The 21,090-nt window shown below is 39.7% G+C and overlaps 2 protein-coding genes across 4 annotated transcripts; one reads left to right on the forward strand and one right to left on the reverse strand.

The window, feature by feature from the left end:
* The first annotated feature begins 365 nt into the window (after positions 1–365).
* On the forward strand, positions 366–7,492 carry msh6 (mutS homolog 6 (E. coli)). 2 transcript variants are annotated; one of them, XM_086167785.1, is made up of 10 exons: positions 366–715; positions 1,418–1,623; positions 1,722–1,897; positions 2,170–4,729; positions 5,304–5,587; positions 5,683–5,800; positions 5,897–5,986; positions 6,064–6,218; positions 7,116–7,315; positions 7,404–7,492. In XM_086167785.1, the coding sequence occupies exons 1-10, from the start codon at positions 456–458 to the stop codon at positions 7,483–7,485; spliced, it is 4,131 nt and encodes a 1,376-aa protein (XP_086023911.1). In that variant the 5' UTR covers positions 366–455; the 3' UTR covers positions 7,486–7,492. The 2 variants fall into 2 exon arrangements, with proteins under 2 accessions (XP_086023911.1, XP_086023921.1); XM_086167795.1 differs by having other exon boundaries at positions 373–715; positions 1,421–1,623.
* A 1,131-nt stretch (positions 7,493–8,623) lies between these two features.
* On the reverse strand, positions 8,624–19,629 carry fbxo11a (F-box protein 11a). Of its 2 annotated transcripts, none has more exons than XM_086167816.1 (22): positions 19,307–19,629; positions 17,324–17,448; positions 17,135–17,216; positions 16,714–16,858; positions 15,891–16,020; positions 15,213–15,296; positions 15,000–15,132; positions 14,812–14,918; positions 14,616–14,727; positions 14,437–14,543; positions 13,912–14,049; positions 13,382–13,599; positions 13,078–13,258; positions 12,802–12,924; positions 12,386–12,471; positions 12,150–12,226; positions 11,909–12,052; positions 11,649–11,759; positions 10,636–10,743; positions 10,432–10,540; positions 10,240–10,338; positions 8,624–9,372 (listed from the first exon to the last, which is right to left on the reverse strand). In XM_086167816.1, the coding sequence occupies exons 1-22, from the start codon at positions 19,398–19,400 to the stop codon at positions 9,243–9,245; spliced, it is 2,643 nt and encodes an 880-aa protein (XP_086023942.1). In that variant the 5' UTR covers positions 19,401–19,629; the 3' UTR covers positions 8,624–9,242. The 2 variants fall into 2 exon arrangements, with proteins under 2 accessions (XP_086023942.1, XP_086023933.1); XM_086167807.1 differs by having other exon boundaries at positions 16,714–16,855; positions 19,307–19,545.
* Positions 19,630–21,090: the final 1,461 nt, after the last annotated feature.

Below are 21,090 nucleotides of genomic sequence, written 5' to 3' on the forward strand. Positions count from 1 at the left end.
TAATATACATCCTGTTCTGTTTCATACAATTTGTCTCGATTGTATCGTATCTTACTATTATGGTTGCCTTTCCGGTTTTTGTGCACATCAAATTATAATTCCTGTTGGTTTCCATTTGCTCTCAATGTTTGTGTGTTTTAACAGTTTTGGCAAACCTGTGCACTAGTTAAGTTGAGTTTTCCATATACCTAGTGGAGATAAACCAGTTAGCTCTTCGTAAACGTCATACCTTGGTTAGCGTCCTTGGTCACATGGATCACCCGGAGTTTGCGGGTTTTGGGATCGGCTATGGACGTCATGTGACCGAAAGCCACGCTGTGATTGGAGGAGGATTGGGTTCACGCCCACGACACAACCCGCGTCTTTCCCGCGAAGAGGACGCTCACACGCTGTGCTTAGCTACTAGCTAAATGCAAGGAGTCGAGTTGTTGTCAGGTGTCCCGTAACTCGGATAAATGGCGAAACAAAGCTCTCTTTTTAGCTTTTTTACAAAGTCTCCACCGCCGGTGTCCAAGGCGAAACCGAGTCCTTCTCCCAGTGAGGCTGACCTGCCGTCCTCAGTTGAGAAGTCAAACTCCTCACCGAAAGAACAGGCCAAACAGACACCACAACAGGCGACTGAAATCAAAAAGGCCAAGCGGAAAAGTCCTCCCAAAAGTGTGAAAGAGGGAATAAATAAACTTTTTGGTGTCAAGGTATCTGCAGCCAAGGAGAGGTAACGTAACCGTGAAAATAACGGTTGGCGCTGTGCAGTCGCCGGAATCATTTTACGTTGGCTTAACTCCCGCCTCTTATTTTAGGGGGACTATTTAACAATTGACATTTTTCTGCTCATTTTAAGTTCACAATACTTAAGCTGTCGCTCTCCGATCCTTGAGTATCAGTTATAGCCAGAGTTAATGTCCACAATTAAAAGTTTTCTTTTCTCCTTAGTGACGATAACGTATTGTCAGCGTTTGCAATGATAATCATTGCTTACTTGTTGTTTATCAAAAAATACAGCTGGAACCTGTGTGATTCTACGTGTTTTGTGCAAGCGACTAGCTTATATTCAAATGGATGGTAATGAATATTATGAGCACGCGTAACTGCATCGTGTTATGCAGCAATATGCACCCTAAGAGTCGTTTAGTGTAATTTGTATCTTTGTCTGAGGTCCCACTCCCTACCAAGTGATTGTTTTTCTTTTCATCTGAAGATTATTTGTGGGTTGAGGTATCTGAGTTACCATGTTTAGATTTTGATTTTATCATGACATCGCTACTCCTGCATTTTTATATGATCATGTTGAAATTTTGATTACATTCGTACTGATTCTGAAGCTACACTTAATTCTTTTCATGTGTTGGACATGTTATGAATTGCTGTCGAGTCATCATGATACATTTTCATATTAAATATTATTTTCTTATTTCAGCAGCTCAACATGTTCATTCAGTGCTGGTGCACTTGTGTGGGCAAAACTGGAGGGGCACCCGTGGTGGCCATGTATGGTGGTGCCACAACCTCTGACAGGACAGCAGATGAGAGGTCGTGCTCAGGCCCAACGCATACACGTCCATTTCTTCGATGAACCCCCCACCAGAGGATGGGTCAGCACGAAATATATCCGGGAATATCAAGGTTTCGTAAGCAACATTACTCCAAAGATATTTAACAGTTTAAACAGTATCATATATTTTGTTGTTGTTGAATGGCATCTCCTGTCATTTTTGTTTCAGGTTCAGACAGTAGTGATGCTAAAACTGGAGGATTATTTTTTAGTAGCAAACCAGTAATCCGTAAGGCAATGGAGCTCGCAGACCGTGTCATGTTTGACAGCTGTGACAGTAGATTAAAAATGGATCTCTGCATGGATCCATCAGATGACGAAGACGAATATGAGGAAGAAATGGAGGTAATTATTCTGCCTCCTCCTTCTTTTGGCCAACCCGAGTCTAGTGAAGTCAGAAATCACTGGTAACATCTCCAAACCACTATAATGATGTGTTGTTTTTTTTTTTAATTCTTTTCCTTAGAATAGAACTGTCGTCCTAACAATGCCTATGTAAATTGTTGTATTTTTTTCAATGATAATCATCTATAAGGCATAGTTATATTTAATTTTTTATGACTATTTGAATTTGTGTTTGTTTTTGCATTATTCTTGTAACTTTTTGTTTTTGTCAGGTTGACATGTCAACAGTTACCGATGAAGATCTTAGTGATGAGGATAACAAAAAAAATGAAGGTGTCAAGTCATCAAAGGGCAGTCAACGTTTAACCCGTTCTAAAGGAAATAAGCCGAAGCGCCGTCGTATAATCGTAGCATCAGACAGTGACGGATCAGATGATGAATTCAAACCTGAAAATGCTGCAAGCAGTAGTGAGGATGAAGAGGAAGAAGGGTTGGTGAGCATTGAGGAGGAAGAGGAGGACACACAAGAGTCAGAGCCTGACAGCCCTGTTAAGCCAATAAAGCGCAAACGCCCTGCTGAAAAGCCTGCTAATAATGAAAAGATTCCTAAGAGCCTGCCCACCACACTGAAGAGAAGTCCGGTTGCTGTTAAAGCTGACACAAAGTCTCGCTTGTCTGCTTTTTCTGCCCCTGAAAGTTTTGAGAGTCAGGCCACTGGATTGGCCACAAATGGAAGTGTTGCAATTTGGGATCATGAAAAACTGGAGTGGTTGCAGGATCACAGGAGGAAAGACAGACAACGGCGGAGAGTGACAGATGATGACTATGACCCCACCACACTGTATATACCAGATGATTTTCTAAACAGGAACACTCCAGGCATGCGCCGTTGGTGGATGCTCAAATCTGAGATATTTGATACTGTCATTTTCTACAAAGTTGGAAAGTTCTATGAGCTTTACCACATGGATGCTGTGATTGGAGTCAATGAGTTGGGTCTGACTTTCATGAAGGGCACCTGGGCACACTCGGGTTTTCCAGAGATTGGCTTTGCGCGTTTCTCAGATGTACTGGTCCAAAAAGGCTACAAGGTGGCTCGTGTAGAGCAAACTGAGACGCCGGAGATGATGGAAGCACGCTGTAAGACCTTGAGCAAACCCACAAAGTTCGACCGTGTGGTAAAAAGAGAAGTGTGTCGCATCATAACAAGAGGCACCCGAACCAACAGCATCTTGGATGGTGCTCCCTCAGAGAGTCAGAGCAAGTTCCTGCTGAGTTTCAAGGAAAAGACTGAAGAGGAGAGCTCTGGTTGTTGCCGCACCTATGGTGTCTGCTTCATAGACACCTCTGTAGGATATTTCCATGTTGGTCAATTCCCAGATGATCGTCACTGTTCACGTCTGCGCACCTTAATCGCACACTTTGTTCCTGCTGAGGTGCTCTTTGAAAAGGGAAACCCCTCTGTTGAGACACGCAAAATACTAAAGGCCTCTCTGTCCGCTACTCTGCAAGAAGGACTAAATGCAGGCACCCAGTTTTGGGATGCTCAGAAAACTCTTAAAACCCTCTTGGAAGAAGATTACTTCAGAGAAAAGGTAGACAAGAATCAGGGGACCAGAAAGGACTTTCTTCCACCTCTTCTTAAAAAGATGACTTCTGAGAGTGACTCCCTGTGCCTTACTCCAAAAGAGGGCTATGACCTTGCCCTGTCAGCACTGGGTGGGTGCATATTCTACTTAAAGAAGTGTCTTGTAGACCAAGAGTTGATTTCTATGGCCAACTTTGAAGAATACATCCCTGTTGATTTTGAGATGGAGAAAGCTGCAGGACCTGTCAGCTTTTTTAGCCGAACACAGCAGCGCATGGTTTTGGATGGTGTTACTCTGGCGAACCTCGAAATATTTCAGAACGGGTCAGGAGGAACGGAAGGGACCCTGCTTGAGTGTCTGGACACCTGTTCTACACCATTTGGCAAAAGACTGCTGAAGCAGTGGCTGTGTGCTCCTCTCTCTAATCCTTCTTGCATCGGTGACAGGCTTGATGCGGTGGAAGACCTGATGGAAGCTCAAGCCCAGGCTAATGAGATTTCAGACCTGCTCAAGAAGCTTCCAGATTTGGAGCGTCTCCTGAGTAAAATTCACAGCATCGGAACACCTCTGAAGGGACAAGGCCACCCAGACAGCAGAGCTGTGCTCTATGAAGAGGTCACTTACAGCAAGCGCAAAATAACAGACTTCCTTTCAGCACTTGAAGGTTTCCAAACAATGCAGGAGATCATTTCTGTCATCACTCAGGTGGCTGACAGCTTTCGATCAACTTTACTCTGCCAAGTGGTCAGTCTGAAAACTGACAAGAATGGGCTGTTTCCAGACCTCTCTTCTGAACTTAAGCGCTGGGAGACAGCATTTGACCACAAGAAAGCTCGCAGCACGGGCATTATAACACCCAAAGCTGGCTTTGACCCAGAGTATGACCAGGCCCTAACTGGGATCAAAGACTGTGAGCAAAAATTACAGGATTACCTCGACAGACAGAAAAAGAGACTCGGCTGTAAAAGTATGGCCTACTGGGGAACCGGGCGAAACCGCTATCAGATTGAGGTTCCTGACAGTGTCTCAGAGAGGAACATTCCTGAAGAGTATGAAGTAAAGTCGACAAAGAAAGGCTGCAAACGTTATGTAACAAGGGAGACTGAACGTCTGTTTTCAGAGTTGCAAGGATTCGAGGAAAAAAGAGATGCAGCCCTGAAAGACTGCATGAGGAGGCTCTTCTACAATTTTGATAAGAATTACAATGACTGGAAGACAGCTGTGGAATGCATGGCAGTGCTGGGTATTTTTCTTAATTTTTTTACATTTTTAATCAGTATAGATCATTGTATACCTGTTATTTTGTACCTTTTCTTCTAAAAACTAGAGTTTTAACCCTTCAGTAAAAAGTTTAGCTTGGGTTTGTGGTATTTTTTCCGCTTTTTCAAATGAGCTTGCATCGCAGGTGTCTGACCTGAGATCATTGCAGAGACATTTTCCTTTAGCCTGAGTTATTTTTATCATTAAGGTACAATTACATTTTAAGCATATTCAAAATGTTACCAAATGTTTCCCTAAACAAGATTGAAGAGAATTGTTTGATCCCAACAAACAATTAATGTTCGAAGCTTGTAACTGATGTCTGCTACAGTTGATAAACCTCTTAATTTTTTTGCACCAATTTGTCATCGTTCAATAAGTTCTGTTCACTTCTCATGAGAACTGTAAAGTCTTCACATTAGTGAGTGTAAGTAATGTAAACTTAGAAACTCTTTCCATCCCCCTGCTGCATCTGATATTTTCACAATGTGGCCCAGCATTTATTGAACATGATAATATGTTTTTTTAATTCATTGATGTTTGTTTTTTTTCTTCAGATGTGCTGTTGGCTTTGTCACGCTACAGCCAGGGGGGAGATGGATCAATGACGAGGCCACAAGTGATTCTCCCAGACGGTGATGATCAGTTAACTCCCTTCCTTGACCTCACTGGATCCCGCCATCCATGTGTCACTAAGACATTCTTTGGTGATGATTTTATCCCTAATGACATCTACATTGGCTGCCCTGGTAGCAATGAAAATGATAAAGAAAAGGGGCACGCTTCTTGCGTCCTTGTCACTGGGCCTAATATGGGTGGAAAATCTACTCTCATGAGACAGGTAGGTTCTTTATAGATGCATGCTGGTGTAATCACTACATTCTCACTTCCATAGGTGCAGTGCATTACTAATTTCGAGATGTTGATATTTTGCAGTGTGGGCTTGTGATCATTTTGGCTCAGCTGGGTTGCTATGTGCCCGCTGAGAGCCTGCGCTTTACACCAGTTGACAGAGTCTTCACTCGGCTTGGAGCCTCAGATCGCATTATGGCTGGTAACATTGAAGCCTAAATAACCATTTGGTCAATGTCCTGAGCCTCCATCTTCGAAACACCTTTTCATCATTCATCATATGTCACATCTTTTGTAGGGGAAAGTACTTTCTTTGTCGAGCTAAGTGAGACAGCCAGCATCCTGCACCACGCCACCAAACACTCTCTTGTACTTCTGGATGAATTAGGTCAGTTCAGTTTGTCATCTGTGCTTGCAGACAGTGGTTATTTTGTTTTCCATCACTCACCCTTAAAGTGTTTACAGGAAGGGGCACAGCCACATATGATGGCACAGCGATTGCCAGTGCTGTTGTGAAGGAGCTTGCAGAGAAGATATGCTGTCGCACTCTCTTCTCTACACATTACCACTTCCTGGTGGAGGACTATGCCAGCAACCCTGCTGTGCGGTTGGGCCACATGGTGAGTGCAGCAACGAAAAAGATGGTAACAACTACTGTTGTACCCGAAACATAAATCGCTGAGTCCTATTTAATTGCTTTGTAATGTGTTAACATTTCTGCCATTGTTATAAACAGTTCTTTTCTAGTGGTTTTGTTTTTATTCTGCAAGTCTTTTTAAGAAATTATTTTTGTTGACTGAGTTGAAAATCATTTTTTGGGGGGACATTTAATTAACCTTTTTCCACATTTCACATGGTGGTTCAACCAACTGCTTAAATTTTAGTGATTGAAATTACATTCTTAATTTTGCAATGTATCATGCCAGGGTCCCACTGTTAGGCAAAACTATGTAGTGAGAAGTTGTTTTTTTATTTTATGTATTAACTGTCATACTAGGAGAGAATTACAATGTTTAATCTTAAACTTTCTATCAACTCAATCTTCAACGGAAACAATAACTGATGTGACTAGCTCACCATGTTTGCCTATTAACAGTGCCATGATACTCTCCAGACTTGATTTTGGAGAGTACTTTATATTTATAACACACTTGTAAAAAAAATCATGTTCACATAAGCTGCAATTAATTGGCTGTTTCCATAAAACTTGAAATGGCTGCACTCCCCTCAGACAAAAGCACTGGAAGTTGCTAATGTTAACAGTGAGGACCCAAAGCTGCATTGGAGTTTAGCACATTTTTCTGGAACTCAAAAGCTCAGACTGACCTAATTTCTGTTCCTCTCAGTATGTGTAGACTGTGTAAAACAATAAATTTAAAAAAAATGCTGTGCACAACTTCAGGAGCAGAAGAACTATCCCTTGCTGAATCACTCATTTTCCTCCATTTAGCAGTTAGTTCAGATGCTGTACATTTCAGTGACATGTCATGCTTGTTGCAACATGTGGTCCTTTTCAGGCGTGCATGGTGGAGAATGAATGTGAGGATCCAAGTCAAGAGACCATCACATTCCTGTACAAGTTCATCAGTGGGGCTTGTCCTAAGAGCTATGGCTTCAATGCTGCTCGGCTTGCCAACCTTCCAGAGATGGTTATTCAGTCAGGACACAAAAAGGCCAAAGAGTTTGAGAGAGGCACTGTCAGTCTCAGGCTCTTCAAGTATGTGTATTGCTGTAATCTTTTGTTTTCTCATGATGATGCATCATTCTTAGCAATAATTCAAACCTCTTCTCTCTTTCTATTATAGGAAGCTCTGCCAGTTCGCTGAAGATGCCATACTGGACCACTCACACTTTGCAGCGCTTGTTCAGATGATTAATACACTGTAGTTTGTAACCAAGAGTCATTCATGATTTTTTTTGTTAGTTCTAGGAAAAACACTACTTCTATCATCTAATAAAGTTTATTTTAAAAAATGACAATGTTTCAACTAGGAAATTAAACCCTTTTAATGCACGCTAGCGCCTACATAACGGTTATTGAGTACTTCACAATATATTAAGTCTAGATGTTATGATACATGCATACATTTCAGTCTGAATGAGAACCCACAATCACCAGTACATATGGGGGGCAATGAAACAATATAGTGCTGCATATAGATACTTGTCTCAGCTTCTGTAAAAGCCTAAATTCTCCAGCACCATTGACAAAGACAAAAACAGCAACTTTGGTATGCTTTCACAAGACCTGTTTGATGAAATCCTAAGCAGTTGACATTAAATTAAATAGCAACTGACATTAAAAAATAGCTATTCTGACATTAATATGGTACACTGGAAAGACTTTAACTTAAGAGGGTACAAAAATTAAAATGCAAAAGGACCGATGCATTATTACAACACCAACCAGCAATGTGTTTATTTGGTATACCAAATGGGTTTACCAGAATATTGTGGGTTCCTCCAGCTAATAAAACCACAGACACACCATTAAAAAGATATGTTTCAGAGTGAATACCTTATACCAAGGGGTGTCAAATTTACGGCTCGCGAATGAGTTTAATCCAGCCCATAAGATTATTTTGCAAAGCATAAAAATGAGCTGCAATTTTCTGATGAAAGAAGCTTTTGTTATTATGCCATGACTTTGACTATACGGTCCAATTGAGAATAGATTTTCCTCCATGTGGCCCCTGAGCTGAAATGAATTTGGCACCCCTGCCTTACACCGTCCTGTGACCTTGACCCATGTTTTCGTGCCCAATATAGATAAAAATGCATAGATGTGTAAAACAGGAGAAAATACCAACCGTGCATTTCCCTTACAGAGACATGCATTTATGATACTAACCCCAACAGTCTTGTGAAAGCACATTTCTAAATCTGTTTTTCAGTATTGCAAATGTAAATGAGTCAATGTTGCTGGAGAACATGTTTAGCGTTTTCCTCTCATTTCTCTGATCTCTTTCACAGAAAGAAGTTAGATACTGCGACATGAGTATACTTACAGCAAGTCTAGGGTATAATAACAAAAAAAACACATTTAATAAAATAAAGACATTCAAGTACAGTAAGATTTTTGCATGAAAATACAAAACTACACAAAGCATTAAAATCAACAGTTGCTGAGGAGGAAAAAAGCTGAAGTGCTAAGTCATTTTACTCGTATGCTTCATACGAGTTTGTTGGTTGCCCAGTGATGGAAGCATTGGTGTATTAGGGGCCTTTACCTCCACATGAGAAAAGTTGCTTCTGACTGAGCAAAGCAATCTATCTGTAGTGGGTCTATACATCATGATTGCAGTATCCTTTTTTACATACTTCCCAAATGCTGATGAGCCAAACTGGCATTAGTCCATCTTTCACAACTCATTTACAACCCAGCACACCACAACCCCACTCTTCCTTTCCCCTATTTATGTCACTTTTTTCTTTAGAAAATTAAAAGGAAGAGAAAAAGCGTGGCATCCATGATCAGACTTTTTTTTCCCAAGTGTCCCCTGTAGCATATTTATGCCCAAGTCTTAAAAGTCACTGTATATGCTCTTTCAAGTGAGTCTGTTTAAAGTTTGGATTTCCTCCGCCGCTGCAGTACAGCCTGATGTAATTTACTGCTGAAGCACAAAAAACTTCTGTAGTTGAGCTCAGTTGTGCTGCAATGTATTGGACTCTATAGGCGGAGCTGAGTCATACAGTGTGTCTGTGTCATGAGTTGGCTCCCCAGCTAATGTGCAAGGATTTGATAGTGTCCCTGCCCCACAGTCACAGAAGAACCTACAGGAGAAAAGAAATAAATGGTTGTTATCAAAATATTGACTGATGATTCAAAAAGCATTGTATATTTCAGAAGATATGCACAGTCACTAGCTCAAAGACAAACTCCTGATTATGGTAAAGACAAGGTGTGAAGCAATAATTTCCAACGGTAGCCATTAACAGGAGTTATTGTTTGTGACATGGAAGAATCAATTAACATACATCATAACATGTTGGCATACTGGATGAGCACTTAATGCTTCTTAGTCAATAGAATGTATTGATGATGGCTGAAACCCTATTAAATGACTGAGGTAAGAACAACAGATAAAATTATGGCTTACTTTACCCCAGCAAATTAAACAAACTGGGATTTTACAATTGGCACAGGATAGTCATCCCAAACACTGATGTCTCAGTAAATCATAACTGATAAATGGAGTGTGTCTACATCAAATCATGTTATCCGGACTATTTACAGATCTTTAAGTATGATAAAGCAAGACAGTCTGAGTTCAACATGAAATTTGAAAATAAAAATTAAATTTAAGGTCTTGGGTGCAAAATCAGAAGCTGAGGCAAACAGAATCCTGAGCAAAGAAAATATAACTTTCTAATGGCAACCATAACTGGTTTCCCTAATAAAAATATCTGTGATATTGGTTTTGACATAATAATACATGGAGTAAAAAAAGAATTGTGTTTTCAATGTCAATTGATAGTGAGAGACCAATGGTATTGGACAGAAGTCCTACATGGGACAGAGCTGAAATGCACCCTGACACTATAAACCATGTTGCCCTTCTTTACTGTCAAACTACATGTTATTCAAAACCTGTGATATCCTGTACATACAGAAGAAGAGAAAGCAGAGGTAGTATTGACCTATCGTGTCTGATGAACTCAACATCATGTCCTTGGTGGCACTTCTTAATGCAGTTCACACAGATAGCGTTTCGGTCTGTTGTGTTACAGGTATGACACCTACGGGGGGGGAAATTGTATTCATCAATTAGAAGCCAGAAAAAAAACATCTGATGACATCCTTGGCAAATTATAAGTGCCCACATGAGTTACCTGTAAAAATCGTGCATTGGGTAGCTGGTGTAACTTGAAATCTTGTACAGGCACTGACCTCTGCTCACAGCCTTTTCAATGGCATCTTGATTGTTCAATATTTTGTTATCTGGTGGAAAGAAAGCATTGCAATTCAGTTACAATACCATTGCTAAACTAAATTCATGAGCTTGTAAAAGTACGGTAACATCTCAGAGAAAGCACCTTTCATCGTAACATTGACACCGGATGCAAGAAACAAGCCTCCAAAGCGATTGTTGAAGATCTGATTGCCTTCTAATGTCGCAGTGGCATGATTCGTGATCTCTATTCCTGGAGGAGGAAAAAAGGATATTTTACATTAGAAAGAACTTAATTTGTTTAAACACACACACCCACAACATTCCACAACTATGGGGGCTTTTTTATAAATAATGCCAAATTCATGTGAAAAAAGCTTATTGTTAGTCAGCAGTGGCATCATTTACTTTGACCTCTCATTAGGAAATGCGCACTGCATAAGTATTTACCATACATAGGCATAATGCGCAAGCTGTAACACTGTGGAACATTGCGGGTAAAAAAGTTAACATTCATGCTGGTGCAGCAATACAAACATAACGGTAGCATTTCTATAAGTACTCCCTGCAGTTTGTGCTCTACACATGTATACTAGTTGATCAGTCAGGGACCACTATATGGATTTTTGTATATTTAACGTACATTAAAACACATGCCATTGGATTGTTATCAAACAATATGATTTATGGAACTATAACCAGTGAGTCATGTTGGCTGAACTCTTTCAATCTAACAGCCGGGTGGGTGAAATCTACCTTAGAAAGGTTTTCTGAATAATGAAATGCATGTCGGTCTCATTTAAGTGCAAAATGTTGAATGCAATATATAGTAACACGACTGTCAATATAACATGATGTCAGTTTTGTGGTAAATACTCTTGAGCATTTCTTGGCAATATTTCGTTGTTTTGGATTTGACAATGCATTTGCAGAGAAAAATGCAAAATATCAATGATCAAATTACTCATTGATGAGGCTTTTGAACATATACACTTTAAAATTGGTTCAAAGTATGTTACCGTAACAGACATTGAATGAACAATCATGCAATAACCTTATTTAATATTTTAATCTCTGAGAAACGCAAATAATTAATTCAGCAGCTCATTAACAAAGTAAGTTTCATGCATGTTGCTACCTGACGCAGTTGTTACCCACCTGCAGCAAATCCGTCAAATATCCTGTTTTTTCTCAGAACAGGATGACTGTTGGTGCTGATGAGAACTCCTGCTTGGGCATTCCTGAAGATGTCATTTTCTTCAAGTAAACCTGTTGAAAAACAAAATAGATTTACGGATACTAAAAATTACATGAAATTGACCATACAAACTGTAAACAAACCTAATACAAAAGTCATAATTGGTAAGATTAATCAGCAATCATTACTTAAAAGCTTCTGAGTAAGAATAATATATCACCTCGTCCACCATTGAATATACAGATTCCACCATCCCTCCCGTCATGGATCTTATTCCTTCGCAGAGTCGGGTTGCTGTCGGTCTTGATCCACACTCCAGCCATAGCATTGTCAAAGATCTCATTGTCCTCAATAAAGCCCAGGCCTGGAAATATAGGAGAGAAAGGGGAACTTCTAAATCTCAAAGAATAAGCTCTGAAGAAAAACTATGACTGAAAACACAAGTAATACGTGCTTGTTACCTGAGTTATAGACCAAAATGCCTCCATTCTGGCCACCCCAAATTTTGTTTCGCCGGATTTTGGGATTGCTACCAGTTCTGTCAACAAAGCAACACAAGGGATCATTTCTGCACTAATAAAGATCACATTTCCATTTGTATTTTATGAAAAGGGCAATTTTAACAATCCCAATTTCAGGATTTTATGTAAATGTATTTATGACAAATCAATTTCTCTATATGAATGTTTCCACAAACCTAATCTGAACTCCAGAATACATGTGATTGTAGATGTCATTGTCTTCCAGTACACCATGACCATTGTCATAAAAGTAGACTCCAACCTGTATATGAAAACAGGGTACCTTCTTTAAAACATGTCATGAAGCTCATCTTAAATTCCACCCAAAATTAAGCATTACTCCTCATTGCTAATATTAAACACTAGGCTGTAAATCCTCACTGCAATATCTTCCTGGGACTCTTAGCACAGTTTACATTCAATCCATTCTGCAGTTATTTATCATCAAGACAACATCTAAAAATTAAGCAAAAACTGTAAATGCAGATGGCATTAGGACTTCCAAGTACATTTGCTGTATTAGCTTCATCAAATAATCATAATGTGAAATCCGTATTGATTTAGGTCTCATCAGACCAGTCTATAATCTTACCTGCTTCCCACTGTGTATCCTGTTCCTCCTCAATACTGGTGTACTGCCTGTTGTCACCCACACTCCTGCCAGTGTGTTGCTGTATACCTCATTTTCCTCAATGACGCCTTGTCCTTTCTCATGCTATGTTCCAAAAAATAAATATAATGTTAAAAGATGTTAAAAACATCACATTACATCAATGTCATGTCCCAAAATGATGAAAAATGAAATGAATAATGTGTTTTTTTTATTTGCATAACTTCATGGATATAATGCTTGGAAATAATACTTTACCACATATATTCCACCATGCTGGCCATCATGGATCTTGTTGTGCCTGACAATAGGACAACTGTTTGTCCTGATCTGAATTCCTGCCAAGGCATTACCATAAATGTCGTTTCCTTCAATGAGACCACGGCCATCTCCAAATATATATACTCCGCCTTGGTTACCATTAAAAATGGCATTTCCCCTGTATTAAGACAAAATAGAACAATTCAGAGTCGGGACATGATACATTAACAGGGATATTTAAAATATTTTAAACCAGCTAGAAATTAATATTAATATAAGATGGATGTAGGACCGCACTGACCTTATTGTGGGGTCACTGTTAGAGGTGATCCACACGCCAGCAAAGTTATTTGCATAGATCTTATTTTCAATGAATTGGCCTCGTCCTTTTTCATGCACATAGATGCCTCCTGTCTGGCCATGATGGATCTCGCAGCGGACAACTGTTGGATTTGCATATGCCTTCACCTCAAAGCCAGCAATACGATTCCTATGAATGTTGCAGCTTTCAAAGTAACCCTAAAAATAAGGAAGCGGAAAAAAATCAAACCAATTTTAAACTGAATGAAAGCATCTACAAACCACAGTTAGCAGGAATCTCCATGATGACCAACATTTAAGATACAAACAATTTGTACACAAAATTATAATATGGTCCCAAGTCATATGTGACCACTGTTATCAGACACTGTACACATAAACACAAAGATCAGAGTGCTTTCATGAAGTTAAATTCTTTAAAAATAAATGAAAAGGAAAAGCTAATGAGCATTACACTACGAATTAAGCAACAAAATAATCACGCCCAAAATACGCAAGGGGCATACTTACCATGCCGTGGTCAAAAGTGAAAACACCTACATCTCGGCCGTGGTGGATATGATTCCGCCTGATTATTGGGTTGCCGTGATTTTTCACCCAAATCCCAGCCAGGGCATTATTTGAGATCTCATTGTCCTCATATATTCCCTGTAAAAGTGAACAATGCAGTCTAAGTTTATCTTTCACCATATCATCTTGAGTACTTTCAACTTGGTAGATGATGAACATTTTGTTTTCGTGATCCTACAGGCTGCTATGAAATTTCCCCTCTGTGGGACGATTAAAGGAATATTCTATTCTAATCTTTTAAAAAGTCAGATTTTTAGATGGTATCTGTCAGCTTATATAGATATGGCTGCTATCTGCAGCCATATATATGTAAGCAGCCAGAACCGGTATCCATCGTCCTTGTTTTGATTTGATATGCAATTGTACTGGGTGAGAGTATTAATCTATTTCTGCACTGTCGGGCATTTCTGTGAGCAAACCTGCACTGAAAAGTGAAATCTCAGTGGAAGAATCTATGTCTCTTACCTGTGCATGATCTGTGATATAAAGGCCGACATTTTCACAGTCACTGATGTTGCAGTGCTTAATTGTGGGACAAGCACCCTGACCGCTAACACAGACAGCTGACCCCACTGAAACCAGAATAACTTGAATCAGCCAATGTTCTGACAATCCATAAAGCGAAGATTACATTAGATCATTACCTGTACACGTGCTGCGTATAATACAGTGGTCAATAATGGGACTGCAATTGACTGTAATCTCCAAGCAATGGTGTGCATTGTGGTGCTGGGCGGATTTATCATCAGGATTGAACTGCAACACATAAGATAGAAGTTAACTACAACTTAAAATGACACACAAACTACGGATGCTAGAAGAAAAAAATGAGATATTCACCCTAATGGTCATGTATCCTACATAAGCATCTTCTGAGCCTTCCATAAATACAAATGTAGAGTCTCTGGTATTCTCAATGATGACTTTCTCTGCAACTTTTCCGGGAGCTTCAAAATAATTGGAACATTCAAATTACATAGCTCATCAAATACACACTAAGAATGTATAATAATATCTAAAAGGCATACCTGCCCCTATCATTGTGATAGGTGATTCTATGTAGATCCATTCATCAGTGTAAATACCAGTGTGTACAAATATCAGACCATCAAAATGAGGCTCCTGGCCTCCTCCAAGAGCGTCCTCAATTGTGTCATAGTACTGGGGAATCAAAGGCAGAAAGGTAAGATGGATGGATGGAAGGTAACTGGCAAATTAAATATTATAAAAAGTTTACTTACAAACATGTTATCTCTCCCTTTGTATCTAGCAGGATTGCTGTAAAAGTGTTCTGCAAAGCCTGGTTTAACATGTGCACCTTTATACTGTAAAAATATTGACAATTAGTTTTCACAGAACAGAAAATTGTAATTATTTCTATTATTGTCATAACTAATATTGATTTTGACATAAAGGACATTGCACTGACATATTTTTAACAATATTAGGACAAAGTCACAGGGGGAAAGAGTCAGACACATTTTTGTGAAGGGAAAGCCATCTCTAAATGTCAATATACCCCGATGGAATTAAATTCGAATACATAGATCCCTCTTCAATCCTTGAGAATTGAATGTCAAATTATGGCTTTGAGTGGTGTCCTTTCACCTCTGCGCACAAGAAATAAATTTAATCAGAAGCTGTTTGTATCTCAACAACAGTTGTTTCCATTATTCAGCTGTTACTAATATGCTTCTCTGAGATGTTTTCATCCCTACCACTATCACTATTTCACTTCATGTTTGTTAAAAGATGAAGCCAGAGAACATTACCTTTATCATTTGCCTCTCTAGCATTGGGCCAACATTTATTGCATCAGTGTAAAAAAACATGCCTAATACAGAAAAAGCATAAGTGCATTGAGCAAAATGTTTGTGAGCATTAGTGATGAATCAGTAAGGTAACATAAGGTTCCATACCAGCTGCTGGAAACTTTCCTTCCATGGATTTGGTTGCTCATATTCTTCTGGATTAATCTGGTAGAACTTCCCTGCCTCTGGATGCATCATAGGCCGTGTGTATTCAAACACTTCCATGTAAAGTCTCTTCCTAAAAGATGAAGACACAAAGAAACTTCAGATGGTTCTTATCTTCATATTAGTAAAATTCACACAGTTGAGCAAAACTGAGATTATGGTGCTGTTAAAAATGTAGTTTGTACAAAGATGATGCCTCATAAGACAGAAAGTATTCATTACAGTCAATGTCCCTGTCATTTTATGGAGTCCTGCCACAAAAATGGTTAAAATTTTGCAAACAACCAACCGATTAAGCACTGTTCTTGGCTGAGAAAGTGTACCTTTAAGGTTTCTGACTCACTCGAATAACTAATAACAGTTCTGTTGTGTAAAAATTATTAACTCAAAGCAGGGTAAAGGGATCACAAATGATACAAAAACATATGTTCACATCCATATTTACTTTGGTAGCTGTGAAATCATTATCTATTTCAAGCAAAGGTGATTTTTCGTGAATGTACAAGATAACAAAAGGCTATTTGATTATACACTTCATGTTAGGTTGCCAGTATGACCCACAAATACAAAGGGCATTTAACAAATTTTGAAAAATAGTGAAATCAATACAAAGAATCAAGTAAAAGACAGGTTATAGCTCCCTTCAAACATGCCTCTTTCGCAATGTTTCAAATGATGATTTCTTTGTCTTTAAATACAGATCGATCCCTTACTATAAAACACCTTGTCAAGTGTAAGGGCTTTTAAGGCATGTCACTCATCTCACCAAAGGATGGGGTCATTAGCCAGCTCACTGAAACGCTTGCACACACATGCGGCACGGCACAAATCCTGCTCCAACAGGTACGAGAAGATCTTTAGCACCACTTCATCCGGAAGCTTCTCCTGCAAATACTGCTCTGCGGGAGCTGCTGTGAGAAGAAAGAAAGAACAAAAGTAAGATGTCTATGGAAGTTCTAAGTCATCCAGGTCAAGACTGTGGGGAGTTTTCTGAATAGTCCGCATAATATCAAGAAAATTCCCTGTAGTCCATTCGAACTGATGAAGCCTCTCATAACACTTGACAACACCACCTCATAACAAGTGGCTCACGCTACATTTTACTGTGACAAAATAGGTAAATCAGAGCAGCACATATTAGTGACAATTCAAATCAGGTCATTAGTCAATGACGGCTTTATAATTACCTGGTAAATCTTGACACTTTCCTGAAACTCTTGGGCGCTTTGGTCGATGTCCAAAGTTTTCTGTAGTTGAGGTGGAAGCCCCCTGTAAACAGAAAAGGTCAGTGGAGACATAAGACATTCAAAATTGTACTTTACTAAATAGAACAATTATCTTTCCAGCATTTTTTCTTTTTTCCCTGATAAAAGTACCTCCATATTTGTCTTTGTTGGACAGACAGTTCTCTTGGGTAGAGACTTTCTTCTAAGCTGGTATGGTCTATTCTGAGCTCCTGGACCAGATTCTTCTGCGACCATATCTGCAGGAACGTCCTCATCTGGAAGTAGCAAGAAAAGCAAATATGAATTCATTGGTATAAGTCTGAAATGCAAAATACTGAATTGGAGGGAAAAAAACACATGAAGCAGGATAGAAATGTCAGAGAAATAGCCATAGTATTATTGTAAGCATTGTAATCAAGAACATTATTTTTACACAGGGCCACTTTGAAAGAGTACTACCAAGACATTACACTGAATAATACTCATCGGAACTATTATCATTTTTCAACACTGGCGTTGAGGTTGCCTGTCACTTTAAACAGCTATTCTGGACCAACAACAATATGGGCAAATTTTTACCCTTTTATGTTAGATGAAAACATCAATTTATTACTGCTGAAGTGTAACTGTAATTTGACAGTTAAATAATAAATGCGGCCCTACAAAGCAAGGTACTGTGACAGTTACTTGCTTCATCTTTAAGGTAAGTGACATTAATGAGAATTCATCATTCATAAAACCAGAAATTGGTAGTTTGCATTTACTGCTCTGTATCAAATTAAATACATCTTACATATACACATACAGTAATTCAATTAACACACAGATAATGACAGTTAAATCAACCCTGACCATAATGGGTTGATCACTCCCCCAAGACAGGAGATGCAGTCCCATGTCTGCTTGTTGATGTGTTTGCTAAGATGACTCCCAGGCTACTAGGCCAGTAACCACTACAAACACTGTCTGTGTAACGAAGTGGGTCATTCAGAGCTACTTGAAACACAAAAAGTATGAGCAGGTTTCCAAAGTCACAACTAAAGTGGGTATCATAAAAAACTGAAAAATGTAAAGTGAGCAAAAACAATTGAAAGTATTCTGCAACTGCAAGTTAGCCACGGCTAACAGCTTGTCGGAACAAGTGGGTACCTTGACAAGCTATTATGGATAAATTTAATTGAATCTGAATTATGTGTTTACCTAATTAATGTGTCTTGTCACTACGTTTCCTGAAATTTATAATTGCACATGTTTCCCTCTACATGGTTACTTGTTTGAGAAATAATGTCGAGGAAATAATGTACTGACTACCATGAGATCTGGGCTGTAAGGTCCAATTTATACAACATGACAGTGGTCCATCAAATGACATTGCATCAAATTCAGTGGACATTTATTATTGCCCCCTGATGGACTTGCTACCCCGCACTTTGTTTTATGACAGCAATTATTTCAACGCATCCAGTAGCTTGACATGCACAATTCAAATTTACAGACGGTATTCGTTTGAATTACAAAGTGTATTTTAAAGACTGAAAACCCTTCAATCGTTATGTGGCCGAATCGTCATAGTGACGATTCTGCACAGACGAAAGTATTTGGGAAAATACTGGCATTTCAACGCTGTTCATGGCATTAGGTCTGGGTCCTGTGCAAATAGTTAAGACGCAGATTGTTAGTCAAACACTGTAATTATATCAGCTGGCTCAGGCTAGGTTCATTTAGCATGCTACGACGAACCACAGTCAGTACCTCACTGCGTTTGTCAATCGTGAATCAAGAAAACCTGTGACCAACGTTTCGAATTTTCGTCACCAGCCTAAGGTTATTGGGCAAAAATGCGCCTAAACCTCGGTAGGAGGTCCGACAAGAAAAAGAAACATAGAAACTGGGTGAAAAAAATCAAGCAAAACAAAGCGGGGCCTGGGTGCTGGGCACAAACACAAAAGCCTCGGTGTTTCCTGACAACACGGCGATCATGTAAGCCCGTTGCCAAATGTGTTTTCTCACGTCTACCGACGAAATGCATAACAACGCGGGCTATTTAGTTCAGCGGCTTTTACCAACTTAAAGGCATACAATTAAAGTGGCAACGCTGTATTGTTAATGCTACCGTAGTAACACTAATGTTACCTCTTTCCTGGTGGTTCCTCTCCGGCTGCACCGGGCGCGGCCTCGATACTCGCCTTGGTCTTCTGCTAACGTTGCTTGCTCTGACGGAGTTCATTTGGGGTGTTATTAATCTTGAAGAAACGACGAAGCCTTCACAGCAGAAGAGGCGACGCTGTGCACATCGTCTACGTCGTTTTTTGTTTTTTTTTAGAGCATTGCGAGGTCTGTCATGTTTGGCAGTGGCTCCCGTGAATCGTACGGTTGGCCGTGTGTTATTCCCGTCCCTCTGCACTGGTGTTACGTTTTGCTCCGTTCCAGTGTAGCAGGAGGAGCCATAACAGACGAGCACGGTCCGCCAGGCAGCAGTCACGTCACGTGGGTGAACCTCACGCTGTCACATGGGCCTCCCGGTTCACGGCGGCTTATTCGTCTTCCTCTCCTAACGGAGCGGCGGCTTTCCCGGTATTACCTTCTGTGTGGCATTTCTATCCCGACACAAACCCCACACTTAGTAGTACGCTGCTTTACTCTATCTCACGGTGAAGAAAGAAATATAGCGGAGATTAAGATGTTGATGTTTACTCATGAATCAACAGAGATGGCTCGACTCAGGAATGAGTCCATCCCTAATGGGTTCATGTACAGGACTGTCTCAGAAAATTAGAGTATTGTGATAAAGTTCTTTATCTTCTGTAACGCAATAAAAGATAAATAAATAAAAACTTTTTCATGATATTCTAATATTTTGAGATAGGATTTTTGAGTTTTCTTAAGATGTAAGCCATAATCAGCAATATTAAAATAATAAAAGGCTTGCAATATTTCAGTTGATTTGTAATGAATCCAGAATGTATGACATTTTTGTTTTTGTAATTGCATTACAGAAGATAAAGAACTTTATTACAATATTTTAATTTTCTGAGACAGCCCTGTACAGTGGAGGATATTGGTAGGAAGATGCTGAGGTTGGAGCTGCCAGACAAGATGCCTTGAAGAAGTGAGTTGGTGTGCGAGTAGATACAGAGAAGAGGTTTAACTGGGGGAGGGTGATGATTTAAAGGAAGGATGAAGAAGATGCTGACATTGGAACTGCCTGACAGGAGGCCTCGAGTAAGTCCAAAGAGGAGATTCATGGATGTGGTGAAAGACTACATGAAGTTAGTCGGTATGAGAGAAGAGACTGCAGAAGGCGGGGTTAGACGTAGGCAGGTGATTCACTGTGATGACCCATAAGGAAAAGAAGTAAGAAATAAAAAATGAAGCACGGTCTTATCTTTCGTAGCAGCCAGAGAAAGAGTTTGAACAACCCGACATACGAACCAACCTGAAGTGACATGAGATTGGAGAGAAGGAAAAACAATCTTCTCACGTGCTGTCCTTTGTCATTTTCTTGCCACGACTCACATCTGGAATTATTTTGTGAGGATATTGAACTTGAAGTCATGGGGGAACTAGACAGCTAGTTGAATAGACCTCGGCTTTTTTCAAACAGGATCCTAACACAGCACGTCATGGATCAAACTCCATTCAAAGGCACAAACCCTACTGCTTGAAGCTCCCTTCTTTCAGCAGTTTAGACACAGCAACAAACTGTGACAGACATTGCTCTCCCAAGTGAAAGCAGAATGCCTCTAACAGTAACTGAAATGTCGTCTCAGTCCAGGAACGAGTAAGCTTATGTTGTTTTCTTGCTTTCTCTTACTCTGCCATACACCCTGCTTGATTTGGTAAAAAGGCTTTTGTCCATTCGACACCTGCATGGAATATTTAGCAGAAGAACTGGATGCTGCATTTGTTCCATTAAG

The sequence above is a fragment of the Fistularia commersonii genome, chromosome 2, assembly GCF_037954325.1.
Source record: "Fistularia commersonii isolate RoL2024-O1a breed Wild chromosome 2, RoL_Fcom_v1.0, whole genome shotgun sequence".
Classification (NCBI taxonomy): Eukaryota; Metazoa; Chordata; class Actinopteri; order Syngnathiformes; family Fistulariidae; genus Fistularia; species Fistularia commersonii.